This window comes from Gobius niger (assembly GCF_951799975.1).
Source record: "Gobius niger genome assembly, chromosome: 11".
In the NCBI taxonomy this organism is placed as follows: domain Eukaryota; kingdom Metazoa; phylum Chordata; class Actinopteri; order Gobiiformes; family Gobiidae; genus Gobius; species Gobius niger.
In genome coordinates this window covers 13,421,548-13,441,979 of record NC_136862.1, presented here as the reverse complement: position 1 = coordinate 13,441,979, position 20,432 = coordinate 13,421,548, and the positions used below count along the sequence as shown (strand labels likewise).

The following is a 20,432-nucleotide window of genomic DNA, read 5'->3' as shown; positions in this document are numbered from 1 at the left end:
CTTTTAGATTTGCGTGAAGCCAAACTGGAGAAAATGTCCTCGGTTCAGGTGGGGGTTAAGAGGTTTTTAAGACACTATGTTCCACTGTTGGAATGTGCTATAAGAAGCGATGGCCGAATGTACCAGTAGTTCTTGTGTGGAGGAGATTGAGACCCGATATGCATGCTGCAAAGCTTATATTTCTGCAAAATGTGACAATAGTGATACCTGTAGGTTTCTTTATCCAACTGCAGGAGATAAGATGTCCACTTGTGAAGACTTGAAGCCCAGCAGCCTGATGAGAAAAAGCCCCTCTTTGGAGTCGGTCATTAAAAGTCCTGCCACTCTGAGCAGTCGCACAGCCTCCCTCAGCTACCTCCGAGGCAACAGCAAACTCAGGTGATTCTCATCTTTAACCTGGCTCGTGCTCAATGGTCACATAGCCCATCTTTACATTAATAACCTGCTAAATGTCACAACACGCAGACCTCGGAGCAGGCAGTGGTTGTTGTTACCTTGTTTGGTAACTAGGGGCCCCAGTTGTTTTATCTTCACTGATAAATGCTCCATCACACTGTATATTTTGGCCGCCACTGACCTCTCTGTGCCTCAAACAATGGAATTACTCATAACAAAATCTTCCTACAACAAGTAACTCAGATTCACGTGACTTTAATATCGTCATACGTGTTTTGGAAAATGTAAATAAGCACTTTGGAATCCTCATACAGATGACTTGGAAGATGTTTCTTGGATTGTAACAGAGGACAGAGGCAATGATACCCAAAGATGCAGAAGAACATGTAGGGTTGAATTAAATAAAAAAAATACCCAGGCCACTATGCTAGTCTATGCTCATGTCATGTGTGTATATTTGTATTCATTTTAAATTATATTTCAATTTATTTTAAAGGAACAGGCCACCGTTTTACCATACTGTGATATGTATCTTACCTGAGCTTAGACAAGTTGATGTGTACCTGTCTGGTCTTTGTGCGTGCGCTCAGTCGCGCAAAACGACCAAAGATGTTGTTAGCATTTGGCCTCTCCCAGTATATTCCTATAGCTCCAAACATGGTGAAGTTGGAAGCGACCAAGCTCTTCCACGGGCACAAAGACCAGACAGGTACATATCAACTCGTCTAAGCTCAGGTAAAATGGTCTGTTCCTTTAAATTATAAAACATTCTATCACTGTATAATAAGAATACTAAAGGCTGTGCAATCCTCCACAACGTGCCGTTTCCCTCGCTGACTTGTTTATCTGTTTGTGTCTGCGCATGCTGTTGGTCCCTGGTGACAGTGTGGAAAGAAAGGACCCCTTGGCCGCACTGGCGCGGGAGTATGGTGGATCTAAGAGGAACGCTCTACTGAAGTGGTGCCAGAAGAAAACACAGGGCTATCCGGTATGGACAACAGCACACTGGCCCGCTGTCTGGCCAGGTCCTTTTCCTCTTTCACACCCGCTTTTAGTAACACACCTTTATCTTCAAATACGGCACAACAAGCCAGACTGGATATAGATTGCAACATTACTCGAATGTCATCATTTTTATATAAATTTTGATTTGGGTTGGCACTTGTTTTGAACTTATTTCAGTTCAAGTGCTGACAGAGAAGATATTGAACTTTATGCATGTTTTTGTTTTAAGTGGATAGGTCCAGTAATTACATAATAATGACCATAAACCAAAACATATGCAAAACGGTCGTTAAAAGGCAAATCCAACCAAGTCCAACCAGAGCATCCTCACCTGCCCTCCCGCTTGCAAATGATTAAGTCATTGTAATTTTCAAATATCAAATATAGCTGAGAATCATCTCTGAGCTGCAGCCAGTCAAGGAAGAAACAGAATGAAAAATGCTATAATGAGCTGTAGACCTAAGTGAACTGAAAGTGTCTTGGATTCTGTGTAAGTGACCCGACCATGACCTCGCCTCAGGGTCAATGTGCTGTGACAAACTCTCCATTATGATAAAGTCACTCTGTCAAATGACTAAGACTAAGGAAGACTGAGACAGGAACTACCATGTCATTGTGAGTCTGAGTAATGAGATACAGAGCTCGATCTTCCGCCTGGCGCGAGGACGGCGGTCGCCGGTTCGCCGGTCACCTGGGGAAAAGTAACGGGTCGGTTGAGGCGTGTGATACAAGCAGCGCTAACGTCAACGAGCGCTTGCTGCATTCCCTTCGCTCTTACTTTAACATTGCGTGCAGCCTCGCACATGTTAAGCTTTTGCAGGACAAACTATAAACTATTTCTCCCACTGGGAGTTTAACACAGTCCATGTCTTGAGAGAGAGAAAATATATTAGTGCTAGTAAATAGCGCAGGGCAACCTCCATGCCCCAGAAACATGATCAAAACAGCAAGAGCGACTTCTGAATTTTCAAATATTTACGACTAATATGCTTAACATGCTTTTAATATGCTTCTAATAACAATTTTTTTTTCTCATATTAATTTGAGAAAGACTGACTGCCCTCACTCTCTGACCTCACTGCCTGTACAAAACGCAGGTGGTGTTGATGAAACATCTTTTGTGATGAACAGATTAGATTGTGGCGTTCTGTCTGACTGGGACAGTATCTGATCTGTGTTGGTTGGTTAGTAGAGCAATGACACTAAGGTCAGTTGGTGGATATTAGTGCAAACTGTCAAACCCGTCCTTGGACAAGACACATAACCCGCCTTGCCCCCAGGCTCTGCGTACCCTGGTGTACCCGGCACAGCGGTTGCACTTGTCTCACAGCAACAAGGTCATGGGTGCAAGCTTGTTCTCCTCGTGCCTGCATCAGTTTATTCCAGCACAAAAACATGCACTGGACAGGATGAATCAGAGTGTGTTTGTGAGAGCGAGACAGCAAATGCAACTTAAACCATGGCTACAATCTGGTGTGGCGCTGTTCTTCAGTCATCTCCATTGAGCACTCACTGGAAGTGGGAGAGCGCTACAAAAGTGGAGACCCTTTACCATTTCATATCAACTTAAAGGGATATTTCAGGATTTTTGACATAGGGCCTTATTTCCTAGTTATCCAGTGTTGGTGATTTCTGGAGATTTGTTTTCTTCTTATTTTTATTCATGCAGTCCTTATATTTGAAGAGTTTAGTGGTGCTAGGCTAGTGCTAGGCTAGCGCATGTCTATGGTAACTAGTAGCCTGCATTAAAAACAGTCTGACCCAAGCACAGTGCACCTGAAGCAAATCACTTACAACACCAGACTACCAATGTTAATGTCTGTGTTGACTGAATAATTTTTGAAATATAACCATTTTGCATTTAGAGGAACTTATATTTGAGCAGCATCAGCTTCCTGGTTGTAAGCTACGCAACGGCGGAGTGATCTGCTAGGTTACCGGATCTACAGTAGTTTGTTTACCTGCGGCCGGCATTACTACACATGGAATTCACAAAGGAGCTTCCTACAAATCAGATATGGCAACATTTGGAGGACGACCCCATGATTTTGAAGAGGTTTTTAATGCAGGCTACAAGTTACCATAGACATGCGCTAGCCTAGCACTACTAAACTCTTCAAATACAAGGACTGCATGAATTAAAAAATGTAAATCTCCAGAAATCAACAACACTCTGAATAACGGAAATGAGGCCCTATGTCAAAAATCCTGAAATATCCCTAATCTAGCAATTACTGTACCAATCATCATTTTCCCAGTGTATCTTAGAAAAGTGTTGTACTTAAGAATATAAACCTAGGCCTGGTCAGGAGTATTAGAGTGAAATTTCCCATTGAGCAACAAGGTTCTTATGTCGTACAGGAATGAAGATGTTCTTCTTTAGCAATCTCCATGTGGCAGTGGCCTATCGTCATCATTACCCATGAATGATGTATAAGTTGACCAACACAAACGGTCAGAGTGGGTTCATGTTGGGACACTGTGAATGAGCCCTCCCCAGAGGCTGGATTTACCCTTGGAACCTGTGATCCCTCTCACAAAGGCTTTGGACTCACTGTGCCTTTAGTTGCATGTATCAGGAATGCACTAAGTAGATTTAGCTGCTAATGTTTGAGTCTGTGGCACAAGCAGTTCTACCCAGGAAGTAACAGCCCTTGACTTTCATTGTGAAACTTTTTTTGCGTGCGTGTCTAATTTCAAAACCGTGCTGGAAAAAGACAAATCCAAACCTATTTCTTATCATAAAAGTATGGAAGAGATTATTGCTGTTGATACTATACACAGAAAGCATGCCTGTTTTGCATTTTGTTCATGTCTTCTGCGCCCTGTGGGATAAAACTGTATCAAATAACTCAGTTTTAGTGTTGTTTGTTGTAGAAGACTTAAGTCACCTATGCTTTATTATATTTCCAAATCAATCGTGCCTATATTCCAATGGCAGAGATCAGGCAGTATCGGCGTCTCATTTGCATATTGTGAGAATTCATTGATGTAGTTGAAGCTTTGACATGTCTAACCTTTCCAAAAACAGCTGCTCTTCTGAGATATATTTTATCTTGAAAAACCTCACAGAGGAGTCAAACAAAGGAGGGAGTTTTCCTTATGAATTGCTCCTTTGGGATTTGAGTATTTCCTTTTCCCCCTCTTCACATTTCTTGGCAGATTTGAGGATGTGCTGACGATTAGATTGAAAGCTTCAGTTACAGTAAGTCCCATTTGGTTGTAGTGAGAATGTATTTCTATTCCCATGTTGAGCTGTGGGAAAAGGTTACAGTCAGTCCTTCGCCTTGGACTGTCTTGTAGTGAAAGGTCATTCAAATGCACTAATTACAGCCAACGTCCGATCTGCCACTTGGTTTGTAGTCTGCCATAAAGAGCCCCCCACACACTGTTCTTTCACACATAATTCAGAGTGCGGTTTAAGGTCAAGAAGGTCTAATTGGCTCTTTAGTGCGGGTCTCCGCCTTGTAATTTCTCTAATTGTTGGTCACTTTGTAATAGCCTCTCTGGTTTCTCGTTCCACAAATGACTGGTGAACTTGGACTCTTGTTTCATGGTCATCTGAGTGCGCAAAGCGTTTGTGGTCGTGAGAAGCAGGGCAAAGATGTCTGTTATAGTGCCATTGTTGGTGTTCAAACAGTAGCCTAATGAAAGTGTAAGACTAAACTCAGGCTATTATGTTGGGAGATGATGTGATGCCCGGGTTCTTATAGCGGTCGATGGTTTGTTAAATCTGGGTCACTGCCTGAGCTCGTGGGGTTATTTACAAGAGGCTGTGACGATGGATATCAGGTTCCACTTTGACCGTGAACTACTGCCATGTCCAGAGACACTTATTTTTGAACTGTACATGCCCAGACCCAATGACCATTTCATGCAGTGGTGGAAGAAGTACTCAGTTTTCTGATGTAAAAGTACAGGTACGTGAGCACAAAATTTGCTTAAAGGAACAGGCCACGGTTTTTAAATACTGAGGTATGTTCTTACCTGAGCTTAGACGTGTTGATGCGTGCCTTTTTCGCCTTTTTTTTGCGTGACTGAGCGCACACGTAAAGTTCAGACAGGTACGCATCAACTCGTCTAAGCTCAGGTAAGAACATATCTCAGTATTTGAAAATGGTGGCCTGTGCCTTTACGCAAATGTTGTGCTCAGGTACTTTTACTTCAGAAAAACTGAGTACGTCTTCCACCACTGCATGAAATGGACATTGGGTCTGGGCATGTACAGTTCAAAAATAAGTGTCTCTGGTCATGGCCGTAGTTCACGGTCAAAGAGGAACCTGATATCCATAGTCACAGCCTCTCGTAAAATAAAAAGTAAAGGTATTTCTAATTCTAACTAGAATATTAATGAAGAATTGTGCTGATATTATAACGGGTCTAAATGTGAACTTAACTAACTGGGTCTAAACCAACATTAGAGATACTTTTCTTTTGAATCCAGTTAAAGCACAGTTTTCATATATATAATTTACTTAAAAGTACATAAAATGTGTGCCTTTTTTCTCATACATTTTTCTTGTATTACTTTGTTACTTTCCACCACTGATTAATTGCTGCATCTATGGGGCAGTCTGTCTGGGACTGCACACAGAGCAAGGTCTTTGTGTATCATTAAATGTGTAGAGATTTTATTGTAGCCGGTCTTTTATTGGGGCATTCCAAAATTCCAGCAAATAAGATTTTAGCCAAATATAGGAACTGATCCATAGACTCTATATATGACCCTGCAGTGTTCAGTGCACCGTGGCCATGAGCTGTGACTGGATGCACGTATCCTCTGTCCTTTAGGGCTCGGGTGCACGTGTGCCCTGACGTATGAGAAGTTAATGATCTTGTTTGAAAGTGGATTAGCATCCCTAGTGGTCCAGCTTCTATGTCAGAGTATAGCAAAGATGGCCGTGTGGTCGCCATGGAGAAGAAGCTGCTGGGGACCACGCTGCGCCTTAACATGCACTTAACGATAACCAGCTCGTGCGAATGGGCCACACCTGCAATGTCAAGTCTTGGACAGATCAATGTGATGACCTCGCTGTGGTCCTTGGCCCTCAAGGAGCAGTAGAAGGGGCCGCTCACAGGAAATTAGTATTCACAAGGGGCCCGGCCAGCGTCACACATGAAACGCCGTGGTGCATGTCCATAGATGGAGGGGCACGTGCTCAGTGGTGTGAAGATCGCTTGGATGGAACATGCTGAAACTTCTTGTTCTTATTCCTACTTTGGCTTTTACTTTTTTTTAGATTTGAACAGATTTTTCTCTGGCATTGTACCCGATGTACTCTCAATTGATCCCAGCGTGTAATACAGTGCTGAGAAATATTTAGAATGTGCACTAGTTTGTGAGCCCCTAAATTCTAGAAACAAAACATATTGGTTATTCTTTTGGTACTTATTTTTAATACTTTTATATCAAACAATAGGTCCTTTCATACAGCCATTACTCACATCAGTTCAGCTCATTGTACTATTTCTTGTATATATTTTTTATATTTCTTTATTTAGAACTGAGCTGGACTTTTTTTGGTGACATTTTCCCTCCTCAATTAACCATGGAAGTTCAACAAAAATAAAAGGGCTGATTGTTCAACAACAGAGAACAATGAACCTCAGCCGGGTCTGAGCGAGCGCAGTTTATCCGGTCCCGTCTGGGAACCTCACACCCCGCAGACAAGGGAGAGCAGGTGGGACGTCCAGATTGGAGAAAACAAAGATTAGATTTCCAAGACATGTAGAGACAAAAACTACGGACAGTTGGTTGTGACAGAAAGTTAAGTGCCACCAACCACCACAACAGTATATGCACCGGTCATAACTGGGGCTGAACCTCCGACCTTTGGATCTGTGGATAAACACTCTAACCACTGAGCCACCTTCGGCCCATGATGCTGCCTATTCAGGATTTTAATAGAAATCCGTTTGAACCAAGTGTAGTTTAGAAAGGCTAATACCTTGTTTTCTGATTGTCGTAGTTCCCTTTGTAGCTTAATATTCACATTGGAAACAATATAAGGAAACCACTTTTTATGACAGTTTGCTTTGAACCATAAATAGCACACAAATCAGGAATGTGTGCACATTGGGGCCAGCAGGCCAAATATACATTTTTGGCTTTTATCTCTGACTTGTGAGGATGTGTTTGTTGTGGGTGCCCTTGTCCTCTTTGTGACCTGACAACGTTCGTCTGTTTCCCCATTTACCGCTCGCTGCTGCTTCTGAATCTGATCTCTACACCGTCACTGGCTCAACCTTAGCTTGAATATTCAGCCTCCTCTTTGTTCATTTGTTTCTGACACTTTGAGTTAATAAACAAGGGCCTTCTTTGGGAGGCACGGTGGCACAGCGGTTAGAGCTCATGCTTCACAGCAAGAAGGTCCCGGGTTCGTTTCTCACCTGGACGGGGCCTTTCTGTGTGGAGTTTCGGATGTTCTCCTCGTGTCTGCGTAGGTTTCCTCTGGGTACTCTACCACTAAAAACATATACAATAGGCGAGGATGAATGAGCGTGTGTTTGTGAGTGCGAGTGTGAGATCCGGTGTGGCGTGTTTACATGCATGAGACCCGTGTGTGTTCATTAACATGCACTGTCCCAAATAAACCAATAAATAAATAAATAAAAATAAATTGGGGCTGGCAAGCTACTTTGTTAATGACAGTATGTCTACATTTATTTTATTGCTTGCCCTTATAGCTTTACTACTTATTAATTTACTAGTTTATGTTTCATGTTGCACCGAAAATTAAGTTTGTGAATGTACCTTTCACCAACAATGGCAATCAAAACAAGAGTCACAAGTGTATTCCAATCCAACATTATTTCTCTAGCGCAGGGGTTCCCAAACTTTTTTGGCTAGGACATGTAAACAACGCGAGACCCCCATTACATTCCCTCTTATGCTTATGCTTATCTTATTTTGAATATTTGAAAGGGTTTGACAATTATATGCTGTTTTATGCTCAAAAATATAGTGAAAGAAGTAGCATTTTTATTTCTATTTCATCTTAATATCACCTGTGGACCCCCACACAAGGCCTCGCGACCCCCCGAGGGGTCCCGACCCACATTTTGGGAACCACTGCTCTAGCACACTTTATAAACACGAGTTTCCAAAGTGCTGCACAAAAAAATGTAATATTCCTAAACCAGAAGCAATAACAAAGCAATAAAATACATTGTAGAAAAATACTGTATGTTTAATTTGATGTCGCAGACGTATTTGTTTGACGTTATCCTGCAAAAACTCTGTCATCGAGGCCAATTTGTAGGAAGAGTCCCGTAATTAACAACGTTGCCTTTGCGATTTACCATTAAATCACTACCATGTGGAAAAGTACATGGTTGAATGCACCTGATCTATACGTATTGTGACAGTGCTAAGGGGGAATTGACATACTGTAAAACTTGACGTACTGTATTTCACAATGGTAAAGGACATAGTTTGTGTTGAACCATCAATTAAAGTGTGCATCAGGCCAATTCAATTTAATTCCAGGCTTGTGCGGGTTTGTCTGTGCTTAGTGGCCCGTGTGCCGCTCCATGAGCCTCTTAGTGACCGGTCAAAGGTAAGAGTTCACCAGTTTCTGCATTCACCGCTCGCTGAATCTGATCATTACATAGTCCACAGGCTTTGTTTCAATCCTCACTCCGAAATGTTCTCTCCTCTTTTGTTTCGGTGCCTGTTAATTTGCTTAAAGGGGGATAAAAAGGTAGTTGTAAAGAAATAGGGCTGAACAATATTGCACCTCATTGTGATTTTTCAGCTGAAGATTTCTCTTGGCCACAGAGAATATTATAGTAAGCTAAATAATTCCAGTCTTGTGAATAATCTTTCAGCTCACCCGAGTCAAACTGGTAATTTAAGGGCATGAGCTTCTCCCATTGAGCCGTGAGCCCACTGTAAAGGTGAAATATCGTGTCTGGGCGATAGATCACGCTGAGCTCCGTCCTGTCTCTTGCTGCTTCATCCTTCAGACTGATGATTCTTTAACGCACTGCGTGTCGTAGATCTGAGTTCCCCACGCCGCACTCTGATGCATTTGCACTCCAGGTCAGTAATGGCTCTGTTTGTCTCCGGAGCAGAGGCTCAGTGACATCAGGTTTGGCTTTGACACGAGGAACATGTACAGACTGTAACAGTGGCCAGAGGCATTTTATACTCACTCCAGTTTAATGTAGAAAACTCATTTGCAGCTTAAACCTTTGTAGCAGTCGATGAATAAACCTCAAGGACAAACTGAGCATTGTTTTTAGAGTTCTGTACAGCCATGAAGATTTAGTTTTATGAATACTGTATATAAAGAGAGCACACACAGTGAGATGACAGCGAAAACGTCTTTCTTTGTACTTTTTTTTTTTTGTCCTGGAAAGTTGGTATTAGTAGTTTATCTGAGCAATTTACATTCTTGATTTACAACATCACATCCTTACATAGTAATGAAAACTCAAAAGGAGTCGGCCGAAACAAGGAAGCGCCTACCCCATTTTCAATGTGATTAACATTCATGCATTTCAGATTAATATAAGTGAGGACCAAGTCATAGTACAGTCACATAATAGTCTGTCCTTTGAATAGAAAAGAGCCCTCAAAGCACAGCAGTGAAAATGTGCATGACTGAAACACATAGTATGTACAGCTGCAATCCCCAATGGGGGAGATAATAATCGCAGTAATAGCAGCATCTCGTATTCACGCATTACATTATCTATTCCTGAGTTTAAAGGTAAACACTGTACAATACCCTGTATTGTAAAAAGGATTGTCATACGCAGGCACATAGTCAGTGCGTGCATGTGTCTGTTTACACACAGGTAATAAGATTAAGTTCCTTTTTCCATACCCAGGCAGACACACAGCCCCGTGCCCTGGCACCTGTTGGTGAATTACATGTTACCCTGTGGCTGATATCAACAACACCATTTTCAGTATCGACAATTACAGATGAAACTCGGAAAATTAGAATATCGTTCAAAAGTTAATTTATTTCTGTAATTCAACTTAAAATGTGAAGCTTATCTATGATATAGACTCATAACATGCAAAGTGACATTATGTCAAGCCTTTGTTATCATTTTGATGATTGATTATAGCTTACAGGGCATTTTTAAAATATTCAAATTTTATGAGATTTTTATTTGGATTTTTTACAAGCTGAGCCATAACAATCAAAATTAAAACAAATAAAGGCTATACATATCTCACTTTGCATGTAATGAGTCTGTATCATATATTAGTTTGACAGTTTAATTTGAATAAAAATTAATGCACTTTTTAACAATCCTCTAATTTTCCGAGTTTCACCTGTAGCAGCACTGACAATGGAAGGGCTTTTACATTTCACTTCATCCTTATTAACTAATGAAAATCTGATGAGACTTACGGACATCTTCGAACTATTCATAGAATACACAGAAAACAGTACACTACAGTTATATAAAGTGTCTTAAATTTTACAAGGAAAGAATATAAAAGAAATAGAATAAGAATAGAAATGTGTGTTAGGACTGACTAATTGATGCTTTGCTATAAAGACAACATTAAAAACACTGAAAGATGTGAAATAATCAGAATCAGGAATAGTTAATTGATTTTCATTGTTTTCGACAGAGAAGAAAACTTTTGAGTTAAAATGAAATAAAAATTGCAGTTAAAAAATATCTAATCATTATCAAAATCCAAGCCTCACCCCATAACAATTTACTGTATAAAAATATTTCACAAGACCATGTTTGAACTCTTTAAAACGGAAAAGACTTTAAGCTAGTTTGTTTGGATAATGTCTGACCTGTCTCTTGGAGCAAACAAACAATCCTTTTGAGGTCAGAGTTCAAGTTCAGTGTGTGACTGTAAACAAACAGGCTCCAACTCAAGAAATCCTCCTTCTAACCCAGACGCCACAGCACAAACACTGACTGAGGTTTAGACACAGGAAGACAGATGTTATATATGTGAATTGATATCATTGCTATATATAGTTTAGCTTACACGTTATTTTCCATTTCACACACACTGGGGCTGAAAGTTCTCACTGGAAATGAGTCTCCAGAGAGAAATAATGGCCTGTTTTTCATAAGGATTTTAAGATGAATAGCATTGCAGTTGCTCATACTTTGCATTTTTGTAGTTACTGTGTTTCAGCTAATGCCACGATACTTTATTCCTCTGAGCAGGATTCTCTACTGTGTATATTATATAAACTTCTAACAGTTTTTGTGTTGAAGTGAACTTACATAAGGCTGGGCACTGTTACACTGTCTTCCCCACACTATTTACAAATATTTACAACAACAACATGTATTAAGTACAATTATATACAATCATATACAAACATACCTGTGGAGAAATCGACCTGAGCGATACTTTTTCCGATACTTTGCCATCAAGAACCAGAAAACAGGACAATAATGTGTGGAAGATCTGATCGGGTTCATCTCCAATGTCAAATGTGTGAAAAATGGGGAATAATTTGGAGGAAATGGGGGCATGGAAGAAATTGTGGCAAAAATAAGGAAAAATGATGTAAAAAGAAAAAAAAAAATAGGAAAAATGGGGGAAAATAGGGAAAATATTGGAATAAAAAATGAGGACGGATGAGGCTGAAAGAAAGAAAGAAAGAAAGAAAGAAAGAAAGAAAGAAAGAAAGAAAGAAAGAAAGAAAGAAAGAAAGAAAGAAAGAAAGAAAGAAAGAAAGAAAGAAAGAAAGAAAGAAAGAAAGAAAGAAAGAAAGAAAGAAAGAAAGAAAAAAAGCAAGAACCGAAAAATCGAAAAGATTTTTCGGTTCTTGCTTTCGACTTCCGTTTTTTCGATACCAGTAGAACCAAAACTTTATTTCCGAGACTATACTGGTATCATTTAACGGTACCCAGCCCAAAACTTACATTTCATATTATCTTTGGACAAACATTTCATTGCAGCGATGATGACATTAATCATATAGGAGTTAGTGGGACAGTCTGCATGTCTTTCACACTTTACACTTTTTTTTTCAGTCTGCTGTGATGTCCACTTGGAGTCCGTCCAACGCAAGCGCGCACACTCTCTCTCTCACCCCCCCCTCTCTCTCTCTCTCTCTCCCTCTCTCTCTCTCTCTCTCTCTCTCTCTCACCCCCCTCTCTCTCTCTCTCTCTGTGCGTCCTAAAAAGCCGCATCGCTGGCTTTTGTGCCCAGCGAGACACTTCCTGTCGCTTGATGCTGTGTTTGCTTTTCTGAGCCGGCTTCCCAGAGAGCTGTTGTTGTCCACTGCTGTTGTAGCATTTGCAGCTCAGGCCCCCCTCCCTCACTCTGCGCTCCCCCCGGCTGCAGCACTCTTCCTGAACTAGGACACCGAACAGCAACCAGCAATGACCCGGTTTCGACATACCGGTACTGTGACTGTGGCCGACTGATTTGGACATTTCGGGTGTAGCTACTATTGCATTTATTACTCAACTTTCTCAAGAAGACAAACAGTCAGGACAAACAAAAAAACAAAAACAAAATGATATTGTTATTTAGACAGTCAAAATTGATGTGGAATTGAGGTACAGGTCCCAATATCAGTAAAATATTTATGTTAGAAGTAGTTAGTGTTAGTAATAAAAGATACTACAGAATGGTGTTGTCATTCAAGTTGAGATTTTGTTGACACTCCCAGTGACAAAGTAGTTTGCCAGCCCTGCACGCCCTTCATACATTTGCGCATTGCTAATATTTGTGCCCAGCTGCCGCCGGAGAAGTTATGGGAGGAATGTGAGGCGACATGACTGCACAGGTCTGCCCCACAGATGCGCCAAATACAACCAAGCTCTTTCCCAATTCATCAAAGTGAGAGCGCCTCATTACACTGGCCATTAGCACCAGCTGATTTATAACACGGCTACTGCCTCTTTCATACTGCAGCCACCATTTACCTGACCATTGTGTTTCATATTAGGAGAGTCATTGCTGTTTGATTGGTTTTCTCAGATTGTGAACAAAGCAAAAGCATCCTGTTTGGTCTCATTCAAAAAGAGCAGCTGTCCCTCTGATCCTGCCGTGTCCATAAACAGCATGTTTTGTGGAACAGGAGCTCGAGACCGCAGTACACACGTGGTGCTTTCGTATGGCTGTGGAGTTGTATAGGAGAACCTTTGTCTGCAAAATTACATTCCTCAAAACCATCCCACCATATCAGCATTAAATTACAACCTGCTTTGTTTCCCTTGACGCTATACATTTGAGAGTTTTTATTGTTTATAGCAGAAGAACATATTTCTTTCTAAGTAACAGAACTTAACTTCCTTCCACTTTTTACTGGATCTACGTCATTTTGTGATCAGATACCTGTTGGCACATACCGTGTGGTTTAGAGTGTTGCAAATGTATTCATTTACACATCAGAAAAATCTCTAAATGCCCTGCTGTGCTGTTGTAAATGTGTTGCGTTGGGTCACTCAAGTCATCAACTGTTTTTACACCTTCCCTGCTTGTTGGATCTCTTCAGAGTTACATTGCTTTGCTATTTTTATATCTGTTTTTCTGAGATTTATTAGGTTTTAGTGGTTCTGGGTTCAGCACGATACAATAGAAGACAAATGCCATGTTATTTTGATAGCATGACTTTCAATATTGTCTCTTCGTGCCGGGTGCACAGGGCATTTGGCTGTCAAAAAGGTTGGGGTTTATACTCCGGCCGACTGACCACACTCTCTGCTTTGGTGCTGCATTGTGTTCGCTCCACTCTGACCCACAGGTGTGAGGTATCTGTTACCAAACAAATGGGTGACTCCTCCTTTGGCGAGTTGTCATTGCTCTGTAAACATCAGGCGTTCCCAGTGCAGATTGTTGGAACATTTAAAATCACCAGGACAGAGACCACAGAGAGATTGTAGAAAATGTGCTTGTACTCAAATGATTCAATCCATATTATCCTTCTGCAGTACATGTGACATTGCCCAAGCCCATCTCTCAGTGAATTTTACTAGTTGATGGGGCGACAGTGGCTTCTTGATTGGAAGGTTGGGGGTTTGAATCCCGCCTCATCCTCACTCACCTTGCCTCCAGTCTGCGTACATTGGTGTGTGTGTGAGAGAGAGTGAATGGGTAAGTGATTCCTTCCTGTAAAGCACTTTTTTAAGTGCCTAATGTAAGTGGAAAAGCACTCTATAAGTTGAGACCATTTACCACAATAAGATAATAAGAACATTGCTTAAATTATTCAGTGGTCCAGCACTTGGGCCGTTTATGAAGGGGGGGCTTTGAATACATCCCAAAAGAAAGCAATGATTGTTAAACTGCCTGTCCTCCTCCTCCGAAAACTGAGAGAGCAAAGGTGTTTGACCCAATAATATTCTGGTTCTATATTTGTCACCTTACAAAAGAGACTGTTCGCTTCTTTCTATCAGGTTTTGGTGGTTTACGGTGACATGTTTTTGCCAGCTGTCGCTTGTCATTCATTGCTGTTTTAATTGTAGCTTGGGTTCATAATGGCCAACGACAGAAATTGCCTAAATAAGCTAATCATAAAATAAGTTGGTAATGCAAAGGAACAGTGGGAGATTTTTGGAAAAACTATTCTGACCAAAAAAGGCTGTAACTTTTGGTGCATGGCCCTCGCGCTCCTTCACCCCACGTTCGCTGGATACAATAAATCTGACCTGATGAATGGATACAATCAGTGGTGGCACATCTGTCAGCAGCACTCGTCTGCCGCTGAAGGAATATTCATTACAGCTGGACTCTGGGCTGAAGCTGTAATTCCTGTCCTGAGGTCTTTACGATGCGCGCCTGTCCACTCAGGTGCCTAATCACATTTGCTATCTGGCCTGAGCCTCTCATGTATGAAACAACAGGCCATGATTCGATTTATTCAATGAAATGCTCCTCTCTCTCTCTGCTCCTGGGGGCGAGGCTGACTTGGGATATTAGTGGATACAATGTAAGTTTTCATCTTTATGCCGCTACACATTAAAAGACCATATCATTTAGTCTGATGCATTGCCACACTGGGCATCATTGCACAAAGCTCTCTTGTTCACGTGTTTTATATCCTCCTTATAGAAGACATGCGGGTACTGAACTCACTGTGTGATACATAAAGCGTCTCTGTGTGGACCTCGTCAGACAAATCTGCAGGACCCAGTCTAACCTTCCAGTGGCTAATCAAAGAATAAACGACGAGGAAGCTGCGACGCTCATTAACTTTTTTTTTTCATGTAACCACAGTAATCATAGTTATAAGATTTTCCTGTCACAGTAATCAAAAGCTCCCCAACAGACTTCCTGCTCCATTAAGTGTCACTGTGGTGATTATGTGTTTGCTTGGGCCTTGCTTTTTTTTTAACCTGCCTGCCAGAAAGAACAGTTTTAGCATCTCTGAGTATCATTCAAGTTCATTTTATTGTCAATCACTCCTCAGTAACACAAAAATTCAAATATAGATATGCAGCATGCAAGGGGTAGAGTTCCTGACTAAGGCTGGGTAATCATTAAAGATACTATTGGTATCGAAAAAATTATCAAAAGTAAGTCCCGAAACAAATATTATATCTTTTAATATAGACTTTTGTCCAGGGACAGCATTAAAGGAAGGTTATTTGGTTGTTTCAGCTCAAATAAATTGCTCAAATTGAAAAGAAAAAGTCTTTTATGGAATAAATGAAAGCAGAACTAAGTAACTCATGCTCCTAGAGGCCACAAGCGCCACTGCAGGTGTCATAGCATGTTGCGTTTTTTTACTCATTAATTGTCCCTGATAGTAAATACTAACTATTCTGATAGAAAAGACAAAGGGACAGAGGGATATAGTACATCCAATTACACAATGGAGATTTTTTTTTTTCACTCAAACTTGGCTGTAAGGTGCGTACCTATGTTCCCCGGATGCTATGTTCCCTGGGTGCGATTTTTTTTTCCGTTGGTGAGTTGGTTAATCGTAATTGACAGGGGAGCATAGGTATCAGATAATATAGGGCTGACCCCGTAAATAATGCTTAAGTGGTGCTAGCCCGCAGTTGGCTTTGTTCGTTAGCCTGTTAGCTTCTTCTTCGTGATTCTATTTGTGTGTATTGTGCCTCCGACCCGGTGCAGGGAAAGTTGAAATTGTGGTTTTCTGAGCAGAGACACCAGGGGGAGATGAAAGACCCCCAATCTTGTATAGAGTTTGGGAAATTCCACAGTTATCATGGAGATCTGCCATCTTTGCAGCTGTTACCCCCAGAAGGACTATGAAAACAATTTATTAAGGTTAACAAGTTACTTAGCACTGCTTTAACATTATTGTTCTGTTTTGTGGTTCTATATGACATAGTATAAGTAGTATAGGTATCGAAAACCAAGTATCGTTTAAGTACAAGTATCGGGTGAAAAAAATGACCCAGCCCTATTCCTGACAGAGTTTCTGTCAGTCTACCTCAAGGCCAGCGAGCTTCATAAGTACTGCCCCAACTGTTGTATGGAGTGAGTGAAAAATTGGTCCTTGTAAAGCGCTTTGTGACGGTAGACGGTATCCTAATAAATTCCCTTTCCTCAAATGCTTTTAACATATTGCCAGTGACTGTCCATCAGTAACTCGCTGTCTGCCGTGCAATCGTGAAATATTTGATTTGTGTGAGGCACTGCTAATCCATTACAGGAAAACACAAAACAGCAGCCGCCAAAGTCCAGAAGTCGCGTGCCGCCTCTGTGCAATAGCCCATATTAAAATAGTTCAAAGCAAAAGCTCTGCCACTTATAAGCATTTGGAGACTCCTGTTACATGTCATGTGAACAATCAGTGCTTTTGGTATCATTGAAATTCTAACTATGTACTTTGACCTGCTGTGCTAAGAAATCCCTATAAATCTATATCCCAGACAGTTCCACACACCAGTGATCTGAGCGTCTTATTATAGAAACTGAAGAAGAACATCCAGGAAATAGGTTTCTGTCCAAATGTGTGGCTTTTTCCGGGACACAATGGTCTTGAGGAAGTCTTCCCCTTCAAACTCAGAGTCTTATCAAACATGTCAGGTGACTTTGGTCTTGTATTCACAAACTGGACGTGGCTTTATGCACGTTCTTCACTCAGCCAAAATTATAACAGGCTAGCAAGAAGAGTGAGATAAACCAGATGGCGAAGATGTGGCAGCTTCGGTTTGGTTTAATCTGTGTCTTTGTCAAAGGCACAACAACTGCATGAACTGATCGAATCTGGGGTAGAACAACGGGTTAGGCAACGTCAGGTCCGGGGGCCAATCTAGCCCTCCAGGACAGAACCTCTGGTCCCCTTAGATGATATTGAGAAGTGTTATTATGCAAAGAAGAGTTTAAATACCTGTTAAAGTACTCTAAAATGCGAGAAATAGAGTCAGTATTTTTCAGTGTAGTAATCCTTTAGTAAATGTTGTTTCTTGATGCCGTTTTGAAGCTTTTCCTCAGATGGAAAATGTAACTATTATTTTTATTCACGCAAAAGTACAGTTAAAAGTTAAAAGTACTGTATGGATAAAATACGCTAAGGAGTACAATTACTTCAAAAAGTTACTCAAGTTCATGTAGTTGAGTAAATGAAATTGAGTACTAATTGAGTACTAATCGAGTTTTTCTGAATTATTATTTTGGACACAGACGGATTGAGCAGGATCACCGGGAAATGTAAATGTTTATTACATTGATTACGGGGTCGGCGTATATAAGCTTCTAGCTTCAGCCGACTCCTTTTTGAGCTCCTGTAAAAGAATAATGTGGATGTGAATGTTGTAAAAAATGTAAACTGCTCAAAAAAATAAATTAATAATAATAAAAAAAGTATTTAAATGTCCTGGCAGAACATCCCACTTGGTCATAATGTAAAACAGTGATTCTCACCTGGTGTGTTGGGACCCAAAAGTGGGTTGCGGAACCATTTCCAGTCTAGTCACGAGCCTATAGAGAACCTTTGTTTTTTTGTGGCTTGTAATCCGAGGGTCCCGAAGCCAATACCATAAAAAAGTTCTTCACTTTAGGCTACAATGGTGAGGTTCGGCCCTGGCCATGGTGAAAATCGGCCTTCCACGACGCAAACTTGCCTATTCCTGTGCTGTATTAGACAATCTACTCCAGCTTCAGGTCAAAACGAAACCCGCTGCACCTAAACCAACTTCCAGCAACAGCCTGTCATGAAACTAGCACAAAGTAGCGTCGAAATGTAATTACCGTTTATCTTCATGTGCATCTTTCATAGAGTGGTCTTGTTGTTGAGGCCATTAGCGCAGCCGCACAACCACATTAAAGCTTTTTGTATTATCGACTGCTTTGTTTGTGACATGCCTCTCTCTTGTGGTTTGCAGAATATTGATGTGACGAACTTCAGCAGCAGTTGGAGCGACGGTTTGGCGTTCTGTGCTCTGCTGCACACGTACCTGCCCGCCCACATCCCCTACCAAGAGCTTATCAGCCAGGATAAGGTACGAGACTCACACAGTCAATCAACCCCGCACCAGAGTGAAGGAAGTAGATACTGCCCTCCATTGGGTCATCACTGGGCCATTTCGTTAAGTGGGAAGGAAACGCAAGAATAGCATGTCATCAGCTCTTTGACCTACAATTTATGCAAAGGCATTGTCGCCCAGGAGAAAGCTAAAACATCCATGTTTTGTTCTGTTTTTATATTTATTGCTTGACAAACATTGTGAAGGGCGGCAGAATACAAGAAGATAAGACATCTGCCACACTAATTCCTAGACTTCAAGATTTACAGGTTCTTAGATAAAAGATATGACAAAATAGTTCATAGAAACATCTGTGATTTTGAGTTATTACGTACAAACCCATTGTTTTGAATAGTTGGAATTCTTTCATTGTAGTTATTTTTACATAACAAGAGCGCAGGATTCAAACTGTTTCCTTTGAACAGCCCATATCATGCTGAATCTACTTTTTTGAGCGGTTAACCCTGTAATAATGTTGCCTGGCCACCCATCCCTCCTGCTCTTTGTTTCTGTTCAAAACCAGGACATGTCTCTGTGAAGATTTTTTTTTTTTTTTTTACGTGTTGTCTATAATAGTTGTGATTTGCTTCATTCGTGTTCATTTGAAGAATCCTGCATAGTCTTTTTCTCTTTTTGCCTTTAACAAAACTTGATCCCCACCTGCTGATGTCATGAGGTGCTTGCGTCACAGGACTTGTTCTGGTCAATTCAGAACCGCTCAAAATGCTATAAATGCTATAAATATTTGTTTGCCAATTGCTGGTTATTGTTTAGTTTTAATTAAACCATTTTACTTTCCTCTGTTCAGCAGAAGAGGATGATACCATTTGTTTTCTTTATTTGCTTAAAACATAGATTTTAACCTGTTATGGAACCATATTTCATTAATATACATTATTATGTTGATCTAATTGCTTTAAAGTAGATACTTTCAAAGGCTATGTATTTTAAATTTTGATGCCTTGAATTTGATCCTTTATCGCTGTCAATGCTTTGGCTGTTTTTAGCTGAAAACAGGTTTACTCTAGCCTGGCCTTAGCCATCTGTAAACTCCCGTCAATTTTAATTTCCATGTACGTCTGGGTCTGATCTCAGTGGCCGCGTTACATTGGTTGAATTTCAACCTACCATTCAGCGAGCGGGGGAGGCGGGTGTTGTCGGTGACGTCAAGCATTTGTGCCGCATTTGTGGGTTGTAGTTTGGCAACGGCGGCGGATACGAAAGTAAAGGAAGCTCTTCAATCTGTTCTGGCTCGGCTCCCAAATATGCAGAAATTGAAATTGATGCCTTGGAATGCGCAAGGAATGATGGAGTTATGATGGAGTTATGATAGAGTTATGATAGTTATGATAGAGTTATGATGGAGTTATGATAGTTATGATAGAGTTATGATGGAGTTATGATAGAGTTATGATGGAGTTATGATAGTTATGATAGAGTTATGATGGAGTTATGATGGAGTTATGATAGAGTTATGATGGAGTTATGATGGAGTTATGATAGAGTTATGATAGAGTTATGATGGAGTTATGATAGAGTTATGATAGAGTTATGATAGAGTTATGATAGAGTTATGATGGAGTTATGATGGAGTTATGATAGAGTTATGATGGAGTTATGAGGAAGTTATG

The 20,432-nt window shown here is 40.8% G+C and overlaps 1 protein-coding gene across 5 annotated transcripts in view; it reads left to right on the top strand.

Annotated features, from left to right (window-relative positions):
• specc1 (sperm antigen with calponin homology and coiled-coil domains 1) overlaps window positions 1-20,432 on the top strand; it is a 69,036-nt gene that overhangs the window by 39,939 nt on the left and 8,665 nt on the right. For all 5 annotated transcript variants that reach the window (XM_079566127.1, XM_079566126.1, XM_079566125.1 and 2 more), the window contains 3 exons: window positions 234-378; window positions 1,282-1,384; window positions 18,661-18,777. In XM_079566127.1, coding sequence (XP_079422253.1) covers window positions 234-378; window positions 1,282-1,384; window positions 18,661-18,777 — 365 coding nt within the window. The remainder of the gene's footprint in view (window positions 1-233; window positions 379-1,281; window positions 1,385-18,660; window positions 18,778-20,432) is intronic.